Source organism: Morone saxatilis, unplaced genomic scaffold (assembly GCF_004916995.1).
Source record: "Morone saxatilis isolate NCDOM2014 unplaced genomic scaffold, NCSU_SB_2.0 Contig21, whole genome shotgun sequence".
Taxonomy (NCBI): Eukaryota; Metazoa; Chordata; class Actinopteri; family Moronidae; genus Morone; species Morone saxatilis.
The window spans coordinates 7956443-7976505 of NW_023339774.1; the positions used below are offsets into that span (position 1 = coordinate 7956443).

Sequence of the window (20063 nt, forward strand, 5' to 3'; positions counted from 1 at the left end):
TAAATTAAACCTTCTATCTCTAGTCTAATCTAATCCTATCTATCTATCTATCGTATCTATCTATCTACTCTATGCTACTCTATCTATCTATGCTAGTCTATCTTTAATTGCCTTGCTCAAGGGCACCTCGGCAGTGCACAGGAGGTTCTCAGGCCTAGTCCCTACACACTGAGCTACTGCCGCCCAATTAGAGTCAATAGCCAATATTTCATTAATAAGTGGAGCAAATCAGGATCAAGCCAAGTTGTAATAAGCACCTTGGAGTTCTGATTATGTGAGTGGAGCGGCAGCTATTTCCGCTCCACAGCCAGTGTAGTCTCTCTGCTCTGGGCTTTTTCTGCTTACTGCTCCCGACCTGCTTCCTGTTCATGCATGAGAGAATATGGTCCATCAAATCCTTTAAAATGAGTTACATGGAAAAATCCACATGTACACTCAGCACACTTACTGTATCTTAGCCTGTTTGTTGTAGCATGTTTTTTACACTAGTGGGATAGATTGATGTCGGAGTGACCTTAGAGTGAAATAGAGCATCTATAGCTTTAAAGAACTTTCTGCTTCAGGAAAGAATGTGAATAACTACTTATACAACTCCACTCAGCAGACATGCTTGCCAGTATTAGTCTAAAACTGTCTGTAACTTCAGATTCCAACAATAAAAGACACTAAAATCCTCCCCATGTCTCGACTTAACACGAAATATTAACTCTTCTAATATGTGACCTTTTACTAAAATGTGACATTTCACTTTTAACACGCAACACCCTCTGTGCTGTCAAGAGCATGTCACTTCCACTGTGCACAATGAGGAAAAAGACACACTCCCCAGGTAGCTTAACATCTACAAGCTGCAGTGAAGACACTGACCTTCAGACGGACTAGTTGAGCTGTCAGTTTGACTTAACAGCAGTTAAAGACGTAGGAAAGTAGACAAGGTGGTGGAAAGGGGAATTTTCCAGTGAGCAAGGTGACACAAAAGAGATATTTCAGAAAAGGTCACATCATTTACATCATTACCTCCTGAAGGCATATGGAAGAGGTGTGAATCTATTTGCACAGAATGGATGCCATGCATTCCTTCTTGCACATAAACATATCCATTCCAGTGGACAAGTGTGTGTGGGGGTGTTTTTCTGTGTGTGGGTGCGAGTGTGTGCGTCTGCTCCGGTATCTGACACTCTCAGACAGCCAGTAGCATGGCTCAGTGAGAGAGATGGCGTAATCACTGGACCGTGGTCTGTCTTATCCTGTCACACACACACACACACACACACACAGGCATACACACACAAACACACTCTAGACAGCCACTGAGGCCACCAAGATAATATACCTCGCCGATTCTGGTGTTACACCATTAAATTGGGATTTTTTTTATAAACTAACCAAGGGTAAAATATAATCGTACATTTAAGCCAGTAAATCACAGCTACAGAAATCCTAAAGTTCCTGGAAAAGCAAAAAGGTGGTTTTCTTCTTGGCAAATGACCAAAAAAAAGCAAGACAGCAGAAAACTTCTTTAGCAGCTGAACATCTTGCAGTTAACTTGATTTTATGATTTGTTCCATGCCTCTCACTTTGTGGTCGTGTGTCATTAGGTTTCAGGTTTTGTCAATAGTACTGTGAATTTAACCATCATATCCTTTTTAACATATCAGCCTAGTTTAATGTGTACAAAAGTTGGACGTAGTGTAGCACAATGTTACAGCACAGCAAATCCTCTCAGGGAGCAGGCCGAGCTGGATCGATGAGTCAACAAAGAATGTGGCTTTGACAGTGGAAACTGCTGTCTGTTTCCCATTTAAAAGAACTTGGCAACCACAAACTGTCAGTAACTTTAACCAAGTAATTCTTATTTTAAACAAGACTACAATTGTTTCTGTAATTTTAACCAAGTAATTTTTAACGACAAAATTTGATCTTTCTGTAGCATTAGTGGAGTAGTTGACAAAACAATCTCAACTTGAGGTTCACTTACTTGCGTGCTCAGTTTTTGACCGTATCACAATGTCCTCATAAGCAGATTACCGTGGAACTGATGGAACTGAAATATGTTTCCAAGGTCAAACATGAACTGTCTGGGCACCTGGTTAGCTCACCTGGTAGAGCTGGCACCCCATGTACCAAGGGTGAGTCCTTTCTGTAGAGGCCCTGTGTTTGAATCTGACCTGTGGCCCTTTGCTGCGTGTCGTCCCCTCTCTTTCTCGCCTTTCCTGTCACTCTTCAGCTGTCCCAAGCCCACTGAATGACAAAGTGTGAAAACTGGTGAGAAGTAATTAATTCCAAATCCAGTGTCAACATATTGTTGACTTCTCAGGCCATTCATCACTTGTTTTGTAAATGGATGGTTCATTAATTGTGAATGTTTTCAGCATGCACTTCTTAAAACTAAAAGAAACGGAACCACTTCGGATCAAATTGGGCTGTATGTGGCACTTGAAATAAAATAAATTTGACACCCCTCCTGAAGAGAATAGTGCCTAAGAATGCTTAAACCCACTTTAGTTTGAAGTAAACTCCTTTATATCATAAGCAAGAAAGAAATTTCAAGCTTTAAACTACTGTAGCAAAACTGAAACATTTAAGTCAGTGTTTGATTTTTTTAATGCCTCATAAAATAAAATAAAAATAATAAAATTGCAATTGGAAGAGCAAATATAAACATAAAATGTTACATTTTTAGACTTTTCAGTCGACCACTTAAAAGTAAATGTTTTTTGCAGGAAGGATGAAACTAATTATTGACTAATGATCATTCTCCCTATTCATAGATTTCGTCACTAGTGGGCAACAGAGGTAAACAGACATCACCGTGCTCTGCCCATGTTTCTCAAAACAACTGTCACTATGTCAAGTCTATAAGGGTGCATTTATGTAACCAATGCTAAAATCCCAGTTTGAACTTTATAAACTTATCATATAGAAGAAAAATGTTTTTCCAAGTTTTCAGTTATTTCCATACACTTGCAAGAAAGGAAATGCAAATAATATACTTTGTCCTCCCACAGGTCAACTTAAATTATGAAACGACAAAAGATGATTTTTCCTCCTCTAACTCTTCTGCTATCCTCTTTCCCTCTCATTCTCCTTCCACCACTCTCCTCCCCATATCTCCCCCTTTTTCTCTGCCATTTCTTTATTCTTTTTCTCCTCATTCCCCTCAGATTTCTATCCAACACATCATTTGAGGGCCAGAGTGGTTTTATATCCAGAGACAGTCACAGCCAGAATGTCATCTCTGAGGCCCATCACTACATCTGGTCCCTCCAGCTGGACCCCCTAGGCCAGCCAACCTGGACCCGCCTGGGACGCTGGCGCAGGGGGAAAGTTCTGATGGACCAGGGGGCCTGGCCAAGCCATCAAGGTTCTGGGGTTGGAGGTGACTGGCGCCGATCCACACGACTGCACATGCGGGTGGTGACACTAGTGGAGCACCCGTTTGTATTTACCCGTGAGGTGGATGGGGATGGGTTGTGTCCCGCAGGCCAGTTGTGCCTCGACCCGCTCACCAATGACTCCTCGGTTTTGGAACGACTTTTCCAGAACCTTGCAGGACACAACATATCAGTTCCCACAGAGCACAAAAAGTGTTGTTATGGTTACTGCGTTGACCTGCTGGAGAAGCTGGCAGAGGACATGGGCTTCACTTTTGATCTCTATATTGTAGGTGATGGGAAGTATGGGGGCTTCAAGAATGGTCGCTGGACAGGATTGGTGGGTGATCTGCTCAGTGGCGCTGCCCACCTGGCAGTGACATCTTTTAGCATTAATTCAGCCAGAAGCCAAGTCATTGACTTCACCTCGCCCTTCTTCTCCACCAGCCTGGGAATTCTGGTCAGTACTTTTTTTTTTTTGTACATATAACAGTGTCACCAACCAGTAGATTTGCATTTGATAACAGTAAACTTTTGGATTATGAGACACATTTTTGTACAATTAATGGCAGCCTAGGGAGTTTGTGGCTTCCCTGAACTAGTGAACTGTTTTCATTATAGTATCCCATCTTGCATCTGTGACTTTTTGTAAGTCTCCTGATCCTGTTTCAGCTTCTAGCTAAAATTGGTGAAATAAATCTATGTAATCGGTTACTGAATTTCTGATGAGCAAATAACCAAACACCTTAGCCCAATGCTGAAACAGCTGCCACACTTGTTATTGATTTCCCAGTCCTAACCCCTTTATCCCCATTACATATCAGAAAAAGATTTTGCTTTCAGACACTCATGTTGGGGGCTTATCCCAAACACGAACAGCCTGTAAAAATTGAGAACAATAAATGACACTTTTATTAAATCAGTTCTAAAAGTTTTCTAACCCTGTGTCCACCCATTATCCAGGTTCGTACTCGTGACACAGCTGCACCCATCGGTGCCTTCATGTGGCCTCTTCACTGGTCCATGTGGCTCGGCATCTTCGTCTCCCTCCATGTCACTGCTGTCTTTCTCACCCTGTATGAGTGGCACAGCCCCTTTGGCATGACACCACGTGGACGCAACCGCGACCGGGTGTTCTCCTTCTCCTCAGCACTCAACGTGTGCTACGCTATTCTCTTTGGAAGAACGGTGGCCATCAAGCCACCGAAGTGTTGGACAGGCCGCCTGCTGATGAACCTCTGGGCCATCTTCTGTCTGTTCTGTTTGTCAACCTACACTGCTAATCTAGCTGCTGTCATGGTCGGGGAGAAGACCTATGAACAACTGTCAGGGATTCATGACCCAAAGGTACAAAAGTCTAAAGTTGATAGATACTACATTAATCTATAACAGTTTTGATTATTTCACATAAGAAAAATTATTCCTTTCTTTTCTCACTGGTTTTAAGTGGGCGGGTCACATGCATCCTCAGACCATTCAGGATTCAGAAACACTTGAATAAGAATCTGATTGACAGTTGGGTTGTTGGGTCACTGTCAGTCAAATCATATCAAACCACACCCACACATTCATGATAGCAGAGTTTTGTTTTTTTTACTCCTAATAAATAGTACCTGAAGTAGTTTTTGTGACTTGCTTGTAGTCATGAATATTTAAAGCTGGGGTAGGCATTTTTTTTTTGCATCACTGGGGAAACAAATCTATAATAACCCTTCAGCATATCATAATTCAAGTGGTCTGAGAGAAAACTTCCGACTCCTGCACCTCCTCTTGGCTCTGTTGTCAGACTATACAATATACATTTTCTTTTCATTTTTTTTTCTTTATTAATTTATTATGATGAAATAATGACATTTTGGTTCTGAGGCTCTTTTGGAATTTCTCTTCAAAAATGTCCCTAAAGATCACTTAAAAAGGCTGCAGACCACAAGGTTAGGTATCTGTACTAAATGTTGGAAGAGCCCTTCTTGTATAGAGTACAGTCTTTTAAACTTTAAGTCAGCAAATATATTCTTTAATTAGGCCACCTTTGTAAGGGCACTTGGTGTAAGGTAATTAATTCCTTTTGTCAACTCACCAACTCTTTGAATCACAGGAGTGCAGGGATATTAAGAGTCGGTTCCAAAAAATAAAATAAAAAAAGCAAATCAGTAAAATGTTTCAAACTTCCCTCCTGCATCTGAGAAAAAAATCCAATTGGGGAAAAGAGAAACAGACCAAAAATAAAAAATATCGATATTAATCAATATTACTGCTTTTTGAAGTCATTGTAAAGGTAACATCTTGATTTATTTCTTCTTTCCTGCAGTTGCACCATCCCTCTCAGGGATTCAGATTTGCCACAGTGAGAGAAAGCAGTGCAGAGGACTACCTCAAGAAGAGTTTCCCTGAGATGCATGAGTACATGAGAAGATATAATGTCCCTGCAACACCAGATGGCATACATCAACTCAAGTAAGACAATGTTATATATACTTTAGAGTACACACATAATGCAGACACACACATAAACATTCAGGTACACACTCATAAGAAATTATGTACTGTACCAATTCATTGCTGGTATCACTGTCATCTGTCCTCTAATATCCAGTAACTACTCAACCAGTTATCTCTTGCTGTCATCATTCCCTGAAAATCAACTCCTTTCTGGTTACACAAATGCAAAAAAAATCTTCATCTTTTTTATCATCATCATTGTATCATCTTTGAAAAAAAAGGAATCTTGCGTGTCCAAGGAAAGTCAAAAATCTAAAGGAAAAAAAATTCTGTCATTCCCCACCACAAGCCTGCCTGTTTGCATTCAGATCCCACCCTCCTCCTTACCCTGCCACTGCTGTCATCCTAAGCTGCTTCAACATTCAACCAGCATCCCTGTGGAGCAAAGCAGAATATAGTGAGAAAAGGCAGCTGGAATGCAGGCCTAGGCTGGGAAGGACACTGAGTGGATGAAACAAGATTTTTCTTTTTTTTACTGAGCTTGTAAAACGCTGATTAGAAGGTTCAAGGGAAAATGTCATCTTTAGAAAATTACAACTGGGGAACAAGACAGCATACAAGTGTACCGCAATGCAACTATGAACACTCAGGTCTCAGGGGTTCTTTCCCAAGGCACCAGGCGTTAGTTATCAGTTACATAATCATATAGTATTCCATGTGTGCACTGGACTCTCATGTTATAGTATAATGCAGCTACTGTACAGTGCATTGACAGCAGTAGCCCCATGTGGAGATTAAATTCCACATGCATTGTATTTTGGGTTTCTACAGTCCATCCAAGTGTTAAAGGTGCTGTTAGGTTAAAGTTATTTCACAGATTGAAGAAACAAAGCCTGCAACTCTAGCAAATACATGTATTTTAAAATCATCTTGAATTTTTTAAAGTTTTATAAGGAAACTGTGAATTTTTGTTTTATGTCTTATCATGAGACCAAAAAATTATTATTTTGTTACCTTGAGAAAACAAGTTTTGTTATCTCAAGATACCAAGATAATCAACTAATTATCGTGAAACAAACAAACATTTGTTTCCCCTCATTAATTATAATGAGACAACACAAGGGGGAATGGCATGATACATGCCAGTAAATGTTAATTTTCATACTGACAAAAATGAGCCAGGAGTCAGGAAAAAGTGCATTTAAAGAATCTGGACATTGCAGGGATCTTTGAGCTCATTTAATAAATCTTATATATCTCTTGATATATTTTGTCAGTATTGCATCCTTGCATCGAAATTAATAGCTTAAAATAATTATTCTGTGATCTTGAAAAAACAGAAGTTGCTTCATTATGATAAATGATCTTGTTATGTTGAGAAATTGGCCTTTTGCATTAAATACTTATTGAGACAATTGAGGCTATTTACAACTTCCATAGTTTTAATTGCAACATGGAGCAAGGACAGTTGATGTTTTTTTTACTTTTTAATTTTCGTCATTTTGGATTTTACTTTGGATCATCATGACCATGATCATATTTGAGTAGTCGTTAAGCCATTAGTCGACTAGTTGTAGCACATTTATGACATTAATTGAATTATCTAAATACATATATGTCTATATTTTATGAGCTGCCTGTGTGAACAGAATACACTGTAATGATTCTGAGAATATGACTGATTGTGAAGGATTCTGAAGGAGACTGAATATGTAGTTTTTAGAATTTATTTCAACACAGAGTAACATCACACAAATCCCGCTGATCAAAACAGGGAATAAATAATTTCCAACTACCCAAAAAACAAACTTTAACAGTTAACAGTTAGTTAGTTATAAATCAATTACAAATTATTACAAACTCACTCTTCTCCTGTCCCTGCCTGAACACACCATGTCTTTGTCCTACCCGGAGTCAGAGTCCGGGTTCGAGCCGCTGTAAATCACCTGACCTCTATTGCCCGCTCAGCCAGCTCCAGTTCTCATGCTCATTCTCCTGTGCTAGTAGTGTAAAAAAACTGTCCTTCGACCTCCCAGTTACTGTTACAAGAGCAAAGGTCCATGTTGTAACAATCCCCTGCTACTTTAGTCCCGTGACAAGGCGCAGTCCTTGAACAAGCTCCCAAGTTAGACATTATTATTTTTTTCTGCAACTATCTGTCTAATGAAAAGTGCTTCCTAATATTTTGTATCAATATATTTTTGTTTGTTTTTGTTTTGTTATGATAGATACAAAATGTCCTTAACCCAGATTGCTATAAAACCATTTCTTGTGTACATTTACTGAAATTTAGAGGTCTATTTGCAGTTGTCTTATTTCTCATCCCTGCACACTATGCACCCATGACAGTATGTGTTTTTGTCAATTATTTTTTTACCAGTGTTTCAGCTTAATGAACATGTCTCACCACAGCAACTGAAAAACAACTACTAACTACAACCTGTCTGCTATACAATTAGACCATTTTGAGAAAGTGCACTGACTGGAGCATCAGACATCTGCCATTATGCTATTTTGGCTTGCTTATTGAAGTGGCAAATATGCTTTTATGTGCCTTAATACAGTCTCGCATAACATAAGATCACACTTGAAATAAAACAATGTATTATTTGAGAGCAGTTTTAACCTGGGTGCTAACAGGTCTTACCTTAGGGCTTTTCATGAAGATTTTTCCCTGGTTGACCTCAGTGATTCAACTTTAACAGAACTGCTGTGTCTCACATCGCCTTGTATTAGGTAAAGCCACAATGCAGAAACTTGTCCTGTCACTAGCAGCATTTTCCATTCTTGCCACCTGGATGCAAAAATATGATTCAGCTACTTTTACAGACATCACTACAGGAGGATAATGCAGAAAAGACAGCATCATGTTTTAATCATTTTGGGTAGGTAACTAGTTGAGGTTGAAGAAGTGCACTGGTCATAAAATACATAACATCAATAGCATACTATGGGGGGAAGACAAGGACATAAGCTGCAACCAGGCTGCAACCTAATTCAACCTGTAATAATAAACAGCCAGCTTGTGCAGAGTAGATAGCGGAGGATTTCAAACACTGTCCTTGATAACAAGGAGCAAAATATAGAGAATATCTTGAAAAGGCTTTGTAGTATTTGTATCCCAGCAGGCATTGGCTGTCAGTAAAGACATTTTGAGTTGATTTGCAAAAGCCTCACGGAGAGCGTTTGCGATTTAATATCTCACCTCCGTATAAAAGACTCGGAGTGAGGAATGCGAGTAAATTGGCAGAAACTATAATTTTACTGGCACGTGGCCAGGAAGAGTATTGGAAAACCACGGGCAAGAACAGCCTGAAAAATATGCGGTTCAGACGAGGCAAAGAGGTTGTGAGAAGTTTGTTGAATCATTTACATCCCATTTTCAGTGATTGCAGTAAGCTGCCCTCTGAAAGGCTCTATAAAATACCCAAAAGCACAAAGCAAAACAATTCATTCTCCCATGATTATTTATTTATTCATTTTAGTTTTTTCACCACTTATTGCTGTGTTAAGTATGTCTACAATATGAGTAAGATTGTATGCTTTATCATTGGACAATCATTGGACCTTTGTTTTGAATGTCAAGCACAAAACAAACCCTCACAAGCTTTTTCAGTCTATTCAACTTTACCGTATCCATAAAATGAAGTGAAAGCATGAAGTTTACATCTATGACCTACCAAAACAGACAAATCAACCTCTTTACACTCATTCTGTAAGGTCAGTGTTGTAACATGAGGACAGAAAGAGAAATAAGACTCATAGCAGCAGAGCAGGAGTGAGATGACAAAGTAAGGTTAATTTAAGTTTATGTCTCAGGAGAAGTTATTTGTTGTTGTTTGAGTTTTGTTAGTGCTATGGTCATTTTAGTTACCACAGTGAATTTAGAAGAGTGACTATGTCTCAGTTCATCTGTCTGTCTGTCTGTCCAGTCATCCATCAAAGCATTTCAAATATCACTAATCAGATTCTCATAAATCCTAAAGGCACAATTAACACTCTGCTCCACCATAATTGTGTGAACATCACACACAATGCCATATATTTGTGATCATATTTTGTGTAATGATTTACTTGATTCTACAACTGTTTATTTTGAGAGCTTGCATAATTTGTGTGCACTGAAATGTTTAATTAGTACAACATGTTGTGTTTATGCTGTATAGTTCGGTAAGTATTAAAGCTGAGCTCTCACCGTATCAGTCAAGATTCCGTCATTGCACTTCAGCTGTAAACAAAACAGAATTTGGGAAATCCCTACAGTTTCCATGTGTGGAGAACCACTTGCGATCTCTAGCATGCATGAAGCAAAATGTGTGACTTCTTGCTACATCTGCACTACCATGTATCTGCTTTCTGTGTGTTTACAGGGCCGACCCTCAGCGGCTGGATGCATTCATCATGGACAAAGCTCTGCTGGACTATGAGGTCTCCATAGACGCCGACTGCAAAACACTAACAGTCGGAAAACCCTTTGCTATAGAAGGTAATGCATGGAAGTTTATTATGTGACAAATTACAAAAAATTTAATTTAATACATGTGTGGCTTTTCTATCTTAATGGATTTTTTGGCTAATTAATTAAAGTTATTTATTTATTAAAAATATTTTAGATAATAAGTCAGTCATTGCTTGAAAACACTACTCTGGAGAGTGGCACTAGAACAGTATTCACAAATATGTTTGGTTTTTAATTATCACTAGATTTTAAGAGGTCTTTCTGCATGACCATGAGCAGTTTTAGGACAGGCCTAAATATAACAATATCAATCACTCAACATTAACACAGCGGTTAATCGTCTGGCTTTCAACAGCTTAGATTCTCTTCTGTCTACTGTTAATCTCTGGTCCATTTAGCAAGCTTCTTCCTCCCACTGTGAAAATGTTCCCATGGTGGTTGCTTCCATTACAGGCCACCACAGTCCCAGATTCCAGCGTTGTCGTTAATTACTTAATGCACCCTTAAGCCTTCAGGATACAATACAAATCAATCAGTGTACTTCCTACCAAGGCAAGGTACTTCTGTAATTGGCCATTGCTGAATTTGTCACACTTTCCTGGCATGCTAAGAAATTCTGAGATTTACTTGCAATGTCAAGTGGCAGCTTTGTTTTAGAGTGACAGTGGTGCTTTCTGATAAGCACGAAGACATTTCTCCTTTCTTTCCATTCTGTTCAGTTATTTTCCTTATTCTTGTGCACAGCTCTAAACCAGTGACAGAATATAATGGCGGTAGATGGAGGTGAAGTGAAAATGATTTTGTTGTTGTGACAGAGGAGTAATGAGTCTGTACTGTGTATTTCCGCTGGCAGGCTATGGGATTGGCCTCCCTCAGAACTCTCCACTCACCTCCAACATCTCAGAGCTTGTTAGTCAGTACAAGTCAGATGGCTTCATGGACATGCTGCATGACAAATGGTACAAGGTTGTCCCCTGCGGGAAGCGCAGCTTCGCTGTCACTGAGGTAGGAACAAAACCACCTGTTACACACAATAGCAGCAAATGCACTGTTTTGTATGATAGAGATATTTAAATAGATGAATTTTAAAATATTGTATCCTTCTTTCATGACCTATGTATATGGTTTAAATATAAAGGTTTGTTTAAGCTGGTCTTATACGCTTTTTACACCAAGCATACCTAATCAATATTTTTATAGTAGCAATGAATCAAATGCAATGTGTAATGGTTTGCTCATAACAAGCCTGCAGAAAATGATCACCCAACTCTGCAGTCCCAGCTCTATAGAGCGTTTTAGCATCTTCCAGCACATTGTTTTAAATTTCCAGCCTGCAATCTTCTTGTTTGGTTTCATCCCACTGCTCTCATCATCCTCTTCTCCAGCTGCAGCAGACAGGCAAAGTGAGAATCCACCTGCTGAAATCTGTGAAGCGCTTAGTAGCAGTAAAAGCCCAATATTTCCTCTGAGGGTTAGTGGAGACCAAAGGTAGAGTTACCACTGAACATATTTGTTAGACAGACAGAAATGGGACTCTAAATGAATGCTAAAGCCTTTAATGCCACTTTAAGTACAGCAGTAGTACAAATGATAATGTCACTATAAAGGAACAGTCTGTATCATAAAATCTAAAATAAAATAAACTATCTCTCTGGTTATTTGGATTTCATAATCTGAATTACTATAATCATATAGACAGAGCTTTCCTGCCTCTTTATTAAGTGGAGTTGGTTTTTATAATTCCCTTTTCCTTACCAAGAACTCTGCTTCTTGTTTAACAATTTTTATATCTGTTCTCGCAGAATACTTTGCCTGAACTGTCTCCACGTACAGTAATTGCTCCTCACTAATTCAGACCCTGGCCCCTGACCCCCCAGCTGCTAACCAAGCTGTGTCCCTGTCATAACTTCAGTCCTAAACAGTCCAGGGCCTGTGGTCCATTCTGTTCTGCTATTACAGAGCACTTAGCTCTCTTAGCAGCCTGGCCATCTCTCCGCCCAGCTGTGACTCTGGAAACCCCCAAAGTGGCTAGCTCAGTGCGGACTGCACACTCCCTACCAAGCATGAATTAAAAACTCACTTCTTCATAGAGAAATTAATGCACCCCTCTGCCCGTGTTTTTCCTGTATTTCTACTTTTCCTTTTTATTATTTATTTTTAGCGACAGTATGACATTTTTCTTTTCCAAGCCACATAGCCTCTACTGGTTGCTCATTAAGATGTCTAATTAAGAAGCACTCCTGGTGTGTGCATTCTGAATGACAGCAATATGTAATTCATAAATGTAAATTACCATTTTGTGACTCATATGAGTAGCAGAGGTAGTACATTTCAGTGAACTGATTCAGTGTCGGTGAAGTGAACCATTTTTCACTGTGTAACAGCTAGACGTGTTACAGATGCTATCTACCGTTGCAGACATTTAAATAGTTTGAGGCACATTTCATTTTGCAGTATCATGCCCCCACCTGCCTACTGTGACAGCAGAGAAAGCTGCTTGACCAGTATTTTACTTCATCTGTGTGTCATTTTAACTTTACATACAGCATCAGTCCAATGCCATGTAGAAAACACAATGTGGTGGCCATGTGCACACTTCTACCTCTCCCATTATAGATAATGTTCTAAGTTATAAAGAGTGTGTATCATTTAATTAAATCAACCTAAACTGAAACTCCATGTGCCCAGAAAGTCTAATAAAAGTAACATGTTTTGGTAAAGTTACAATGGGCTGTCCAAAGGAACACTGGACAACATCAGCAGGAAATTCATGTGATATAAGCAATACGAATTACTCACTAGGCTGGCTCAGTTTAGTCCTGCTCAGCAATTTTTTTTTCAGTTTTTTCAGCCTCAAGCCTGGCATTCTGAAGAGATGAAAAATCTGATGGATTGGCTTCAGTGAGGCAGCCAAACTCTCTGGCATTAAGCCAGCTCGCTGTCACCCCAAAGAAGTTGATCCCATTTGAAGTAATAAAATCAATACCAATAAATGACATATTATTCAATTACCTAACATCAAGAGGGCCCCAACTTAACATTACCAAGAAATAAATTGTGATCAAAGGGACAAAGATTATGAGTGTTATGTGCTTTATTGAAGTTGTTCATAGATTTTTGCAGCAAATTTATGCAATTAATCAATGAGTGTGGTGAACCAAAGAAGGTAAAAAAAAAAAAAACAGAATGAGAAATCATTGTTCTATATGGCTGCACACAGCGAAAGAGACAGGAAGTGTGTGTTGCCAAAACTTGGTAGAATATTTGCTTAAATGTGCTGATCCAAAGAACGTCCTCAACTGTAAGGAATTTTGGAGTGGGTTGATACACAATAACTTACACTGCTTTTTATGCACTAGAGCTAAGTATTAGATTAGATTAATGTCATGTATCCACAGTAAGCTTGTCTTACTCTTAAAGGATAATACCATAGTCATTTTATCTTTTTCCTATCCAAATGAATCCCCAGAAAGTTTAAAATGTCTTCCCCAGCAGCAGTCAGATGACAGTACTGTCTGTATTGCCAGACTTCCTGGGAATCATCAGCTCCCACTCTCCAAGATTTCATTACAGCCAGCTCGCCAAGTCACAATACAGCAATGACGAATTTAATCCATCATGTATTCTTTTTCCAACATGACTTTATAATGCAATCATTGCAGCTGCGGCTGTTCCATACTCAGCAGTAAAAAGATTCATATGAGAGTGTACATCTGCAGTAACTGCAACAGGTGCTCAATTAAGGGAAAATGTGATATCACGGTAGTCGATGGCTATACTTGCAGACTCATGGTGCATTTGTAAGAGGTTTGCCCCAAAGTGACACGTCCAGAATAGAATGAGTGCAAATTAAGATGTGAGGGGGGTAAATATCACAATCTTAATGAGAATTGTCTCCCACAGTGAGATGATAAGTGTGGAGAATGAGAAAGAAGTCAAAATCTCACACTGATTTAAATAGAAAACATTGTTTTCCAGGAGAAGAAACTTAGAAATGGTGATTATTTTATTTCAAATGTCTAATTATCTGATACTGTACACAGGTAATTTATGAATTATTCAGTTCAAACAATATTATATTTTTTTACCACGGCTTTATGCCTTTCTGATAGGAGTGAAAATAAAGTTGAAAGCACACCTAAGCAACAGTCTCCTCACACTAATTTTTTTAAAACTTTTACAACTGCAGCTGCAGTGATTTTGGTGTTATAAAGTCAAGTTATGGAAATAAATACATGATGCATTAGGTTTGTCAGTGCTGCGTTTTGTCTATGCAAGCTGTTTTTAATGGAATTTTGAAAACAATGGGAACCGATGACTCCTGGGAGGTCGGCCAAACTTGGTGTAATAGAGACAGTTAAGGAACTTTAGACTGTGGTGAATACATCAGTTGGTTCACATATTTCATGGGTAATAATGGCAACAACAAAAAAAATAATTAAAACAATTACACAAGTTTTATCTTAAAAGTATTAACTTAAGAAACAATTTTGCGTACGCCAGCCAAACACTACTGCCACGCCTACAGCAGAAAACAACATCTGCTTGAGTAAGATAAGGATGCCCAAACTTTACTATTGTTCTCAATTAATTTATTACAATACAAATATAAAACACAGAACACCAGTTTAAAAAAAGACAACAGATAGGAACAAAACACAAGAAACAGAATCAAATGCGTTATCTTGAAGACAATTACATGTCAGTGTCATTGCCATAGTCAATTCATTGAGCTCACCTTCTGCAAAAGTATGCATATTGTATGATGTGGCTTGCATACTGTACACAGACAATAGGAATTGCAACTGTATTATGAATAATTAAACATAAATGTTGTAATGTGAATTCTTGTTTTATCTTGTTACATGTCTGTTTTACCACCATGCAACACAACCTGAGGGACGTTTTATAATTTTACCTCCTAGACAGAATTTTCTTCTCCTCCAGTAGGAGCAAAACATAATGCACCCCTGATTTCATATTCTCTGCATCTCCTTTCTGTCTCCTTTGCCTGCCCATAACCTCTCTTACTCACTCACTCCGTGTCTCTCCAGACGCTGCAGATGGGTATAAAGCATTTCTCCGGTCTGTTTGTGATGCTCTGTGTGGGCGTGGCCTTATCTCTACTGACCACAATAGCAGAACATATCGTGTACAAGCTGGTGATCCCGAGGGTGAAGGAACCGCGCTTCAAATACTGGCTCCACACTAGCCAGGTACTGAACTCACACGCAAATAGGCACATATACAACACAGTAAAGCACCATTTCAATCATGAGTTGGCAAAGAACAGCATTTCAGTCAGCCGAATCACATTACAATCACCACAAGTACAGAACTATTTGCATAGAAAAGTGCAGTCCATAAGTATTTAGACGGTGATACATTTTACTATTGTTCTTCCTTTCTTTGTCTTTCTCTCTCCCCTTTCTCACTAACACACGCATGTGCAAAAACACTCATAGCCTCTAAACCTCCCAATAAACAACAGAATAATCATAGAAAAACAGATAAAAGTAAGCATGTGACAGCTGACGTGGTGTTTGTTTTTCCAGAGATTACACCGGGCCCTCAACTCAGTCTTCACTGATGACAAACTACCGACTGTTACCAAGCCTGAGAAAAGGTACTGTCATTGAAAGCTCAACACTGTTTCAGTTCAATCCTATAAATCCATAATACAAATACATCACATACATTCATGCTTAATGCAATGTTTTTTTTTATTAATTTGATTTGAGGACATCCGTAACTGATTGAACTGAATATGAACTGAATATGAATTGTCGTGTTGTTTATGACCCATTTAGCACATTTTGTTTTCACTTGGGACTCATTAAAACTCTTGTCATGCAAGGACAAAAAGCAGACATCAGAAACAGGCTTTTGACTTAAGGCAGCTCTAAAATTTAAAGTCCCCCTCCACTCAAAAATATGTATTCCTTCTTGTTCCTACAGTTGAATGTTTGAGCTTCATTTTGCACAATGATGTATGAGTCCTGGTCTAGTATGCAACTTATACAAGTGTGATGAACCTTGAAGCCACCAGTGCACATACACTAAGAATGTACTTCAAAGTGTGTCTTTAGAAAATATTTTTATATTCATAGATTCAGACATTTTTAATGAGGTAAAGGGAGTGGATGCCTTTTTAAAGATTTTTATGTGGAAATTATACCTTTTTTTGCTAAAAAAAAAACACATCAGACACACATCGCGGACTATTTGTATAAAATGATCAGCCATAACATTATGTCCATCTGGCACCCTAATGGTCATAATGTTATGCAACCCCATACACAACAAACAGTGATACGCTGTGTGTTCTGGCACCTTTCTATCAGAACCAGCCTTAACTTTTTCAGCAGTTTCTCGTCAGCCTTTGCTGCCTACATGCATCAGTGAGCGTTGGTCGCCCATAACCCTGTCACCAATTCACCACTTTTCCTTCCTTGGACCACTTTTGATAGGTACTGACCACTGCAGACCGGGATCATCCCACAAGAGCTGCAGCTTTGGAGATGCTCTGACCCCCAGTCGCTCTAGCCATCACAATTTGGCCCCTTGTCAGAGTCGCTCAAATCCTCGCACTGATAAATATTTTTCCCTGGCTTCTAACACCTTCAGCCCCTTGAGGGCCAAAATGTTCAAAATATATGCCCAACGCACCTGACAAGGTGCCATGATAACGAGATAATCAGTGTTATTTACTTGTCACCTGTCAGTGGTTATAATATTATGGCTGATTGGTGTATGTTGTAACACACAAGTGGAAATAGTGGAAAAACATATGATGATGTAAATGTGGCATTTGTTTGTTTTATGCACTAATTTTAGGAACATCACAGTCTGCTCATCACTCCACACAGGTCAGGTTTTCGTCGCAATTTTTAGTCTGTTTAGTGGAAGCTTTATTGGACGTTTAAGTGACATGCTTCATTTGTGTTTGGACTCACTGTTCCGTACCTGTAGCAGATGTATTTGTCTATTTCCATTGCACTTTGTCCCATTTTGCTTTTATTGATACGCCCACTTGTTCACCTCCACCTAGTTTAAAAACTTTTTTTACACTTTTTTTATGTCCAGCCTGGACATTGCTGATAAAGGTGGATGGAAACACATGTCATTGTTTAGTGTTTCTCCTTATAGAGTAGCATCAAACTAGTGCACCCTCTACAAAATGTAATATATTTTCCTACCACTTCAAATCATAAAATAAAAACTATTTTGTAAACAGCAACCAAACAAAGGAAATTACTTTAAGGAGCCAAGCAGAATTATGGGTAGACACAAGAACATATCACATATCACATATGTCATTCACACCAAAAGCACAGACGCACTTTTGTCACAAGCCAATTTTCCAAACTCAAACAGCCCATTGGCCAAATTATCAGGCTGAGAATAAGTGACACCAATTAACATCCAAGTGGCAGTTAAGGGACCCATTTTTAATCAGGAACTAAGCAGAATGGTCAGTCTGTTGGAAGCTAATTATCAGTAAGGGAAATGGAGGAAATAATCTTGTGCTGACGTCACGAGTATTGTTTGGCACAGTGGGTGAGAAGGGGAGATTTAGTAAATTGTGAAAGCTTCTCTTTGGTCAGTTTCAGTGCCTTTTCAAATGTTGCATGTTCCAGCTTAGTTACATAAACCTTCACAGTCATTTTGACACCACCACTGCAGTGCGTGTGTGTGTGTGACACTGTAGCCCGTTTTATTCACATTTGATCACTGCTCACATTGCCATGTTTAATGTCACATTGGAGCTTCCTCTTTGCTATCAGATAAGCATATCTGATGTAGGGTAAGCAAAGTGGGAATCGTATCGCTCTTTTTTTAAGGCTTCTAAGCAGAGATCAAAACAACCCTCAAGCTTTTGCTGAGCAAATGAGTTCCATTTTATCTTTACTCTGTTGGAAAAATTCTGCAGAGCTCAATTTCCCATCTATCCCTACTTAGCACCACACACGAAGAGGACACTCAGGTGGACCACTTAAAGTGGGGATTAAATACACGTAATAATTATGGAGCCAAGGCCATGTGAGGGATGCCTGTGGTAATGAGGATAGATTACCTACTGCTATATAATTACGCTCATTCAATCAAGCTCTTCTGCATCGTGTCTGCACGCTGTCTAAGAGTCAGACATTATAACTGTCATATCGTCAGTGTCCTGCAGACACTCGGCGTGTCAGAAATGTCTGTCTCACCTTTTATGTGCGTGAGATTTTGTGCTGTAAATGGTGCCAGCATGAGGTCGGTTCAAAGAAGATTCACCAAAAACTTTCAGTGCTACTACTGCAGTACACCATAGAGAATGTAAATATGGTATTTACATGGCTGATGGCTTAAAACAACCACTGAGGATGGAACCATAATGTATTTAATTTTCTATATCTGCTAACAGTGTTGTAGAAAAGCCCAAAGGCATCAGAGAAGTGTGTTACTAGCAGTGTCTGTGATACCCTGAAACGCTCTGTGATGTCCAATTAAGATCTTGTGATTTAGTGTTAAGGTCATGTAGCTTGAGAAAAGACCTGACATCCACACTAAAATATGAATTTTGGTCACTTCTAGTAGATCAAGTATATCAGAATATAATTCAGCTAGTCGTTTGAATGAAGATTTTTTTTTATAGGACCATTACCACTGTTCACTTATACTTATTATTACTAAAATTAGTCACAGCTTAATCAATATAGCATTTACATTATATTAATCTTGAGTTTTAAAGCAATATTAATTTCATGTATTATAATATATATTAGAATTATATTTTAATATGTATTTGAATTTTGTGTATTTAATGTTTTGTTTGTTTGTTTATTTGTTATTCATGTAGGATAACAAATACAGTAAATCATGCAATATCTGGGACGTTCAGGTTTGTATTTTGCTTTTGATTCCTCACTTCCTAGAGTTAGTTTCCTTTTTCTGCAACCAGAGCAACTCTTCAGTGTGAAAGTGAAATAATTGGGCTGGGATTGTGCTTCCCTGTTTCACTCCTGCTGTGTAATTTTTGTATAGCACACCATCGCCACAATTTTAGAGGAGCGCAAGCACAACCGATAAGAGCCACTGTATGACAGGTGAAAACAAGAAGACCAAATATCACATTAATGTAATCCCCTTCCACAAGATGGTCAAGAGGTCATTCAAAGCTGTAAAGTGCTGCAACCCCACATGTGGTAGGGATTCAGTGGCTTGCTCAAGGACACTTCAGCAGGGTGCATATCTTTCTGGTGCACCTGTGTCGTGCTTGTTGAAGGACAGCCTCCCTATTCACTGTACTACAAGCTGTGCCTATGTCTTGTTGTGACTGCTGACAGCAGCATCTGTACTGACAGATGGGTTGGGAAATACTGGTCAGTGGTGAAATATTCCATTCTAAGGATGTAACTGCTGCAGGAAAACATGACTGTGGCTGTGTTTGAGATCACATGTAACATACTGCTTACTACTCTGTCAGTATTTCAATTGCATACTGTCTACTAAATGGATAAAGTATGCCGACAGTTCACATTGGAGTATATTCAAACATAACGTCTTCTCTGTATGGCTGTATCGATCACAACAAGCTCTGAGATAGGTCTGACTTATTCCGACCAATTACAACATTATGGTCCAAGCTACCACTGAATAAAAAATAGTTTATTACAAACGTAAATGAACATTTCCTGTTACACTCAATGTAATATTTTCCAGTATTATTTTCAGGCAAATTAAGGTAGAAAAAAGGGGGCAAGAGGGGCACTAAAGGCTATTGTTTGTGGTTCATGTTTGATTAA

The 20063-nt window shown here is 38.9% G+C and overlaps 1 protein-coding gene across 1 annotated transcript in view; it reads left to right on the forward strand.

Moving 5' to 3' along the window:
* The window catches only part of grin3a (glutamate receptor, ionotropic, N-methyl-D-aspartate 3A), a 44171-nt gene that overhangs the window by 18982 nt on the left and 5126 nt on the right, over positions 1-20063 (forward strand). The window contains exons 3-9 of the mRNA XM_035668159.1: positions 3165-3834; positions 4338-4721; positions 5683-5828; positions 10184-10299; positions 11126-11277; positions 15327-15488; positions 15828-15898. Of these exons, the coding sequence (XP_035524052.1) occupies positions 3165-3834; positions 4338-4721; positions 5683-5828; positions 10184-10299; positions 11126-11277; positions 15327-15488; positions 15828-15898 (1701 nt within the window). The remainder of the gene's footprint in view (positions 1-3164; positions 3835-4337; positions 4722-5682; positions 5829-10183; positions 10300-11125; positions 11278-15326; positions 15489-15827; positions 15899-20063) is intronic.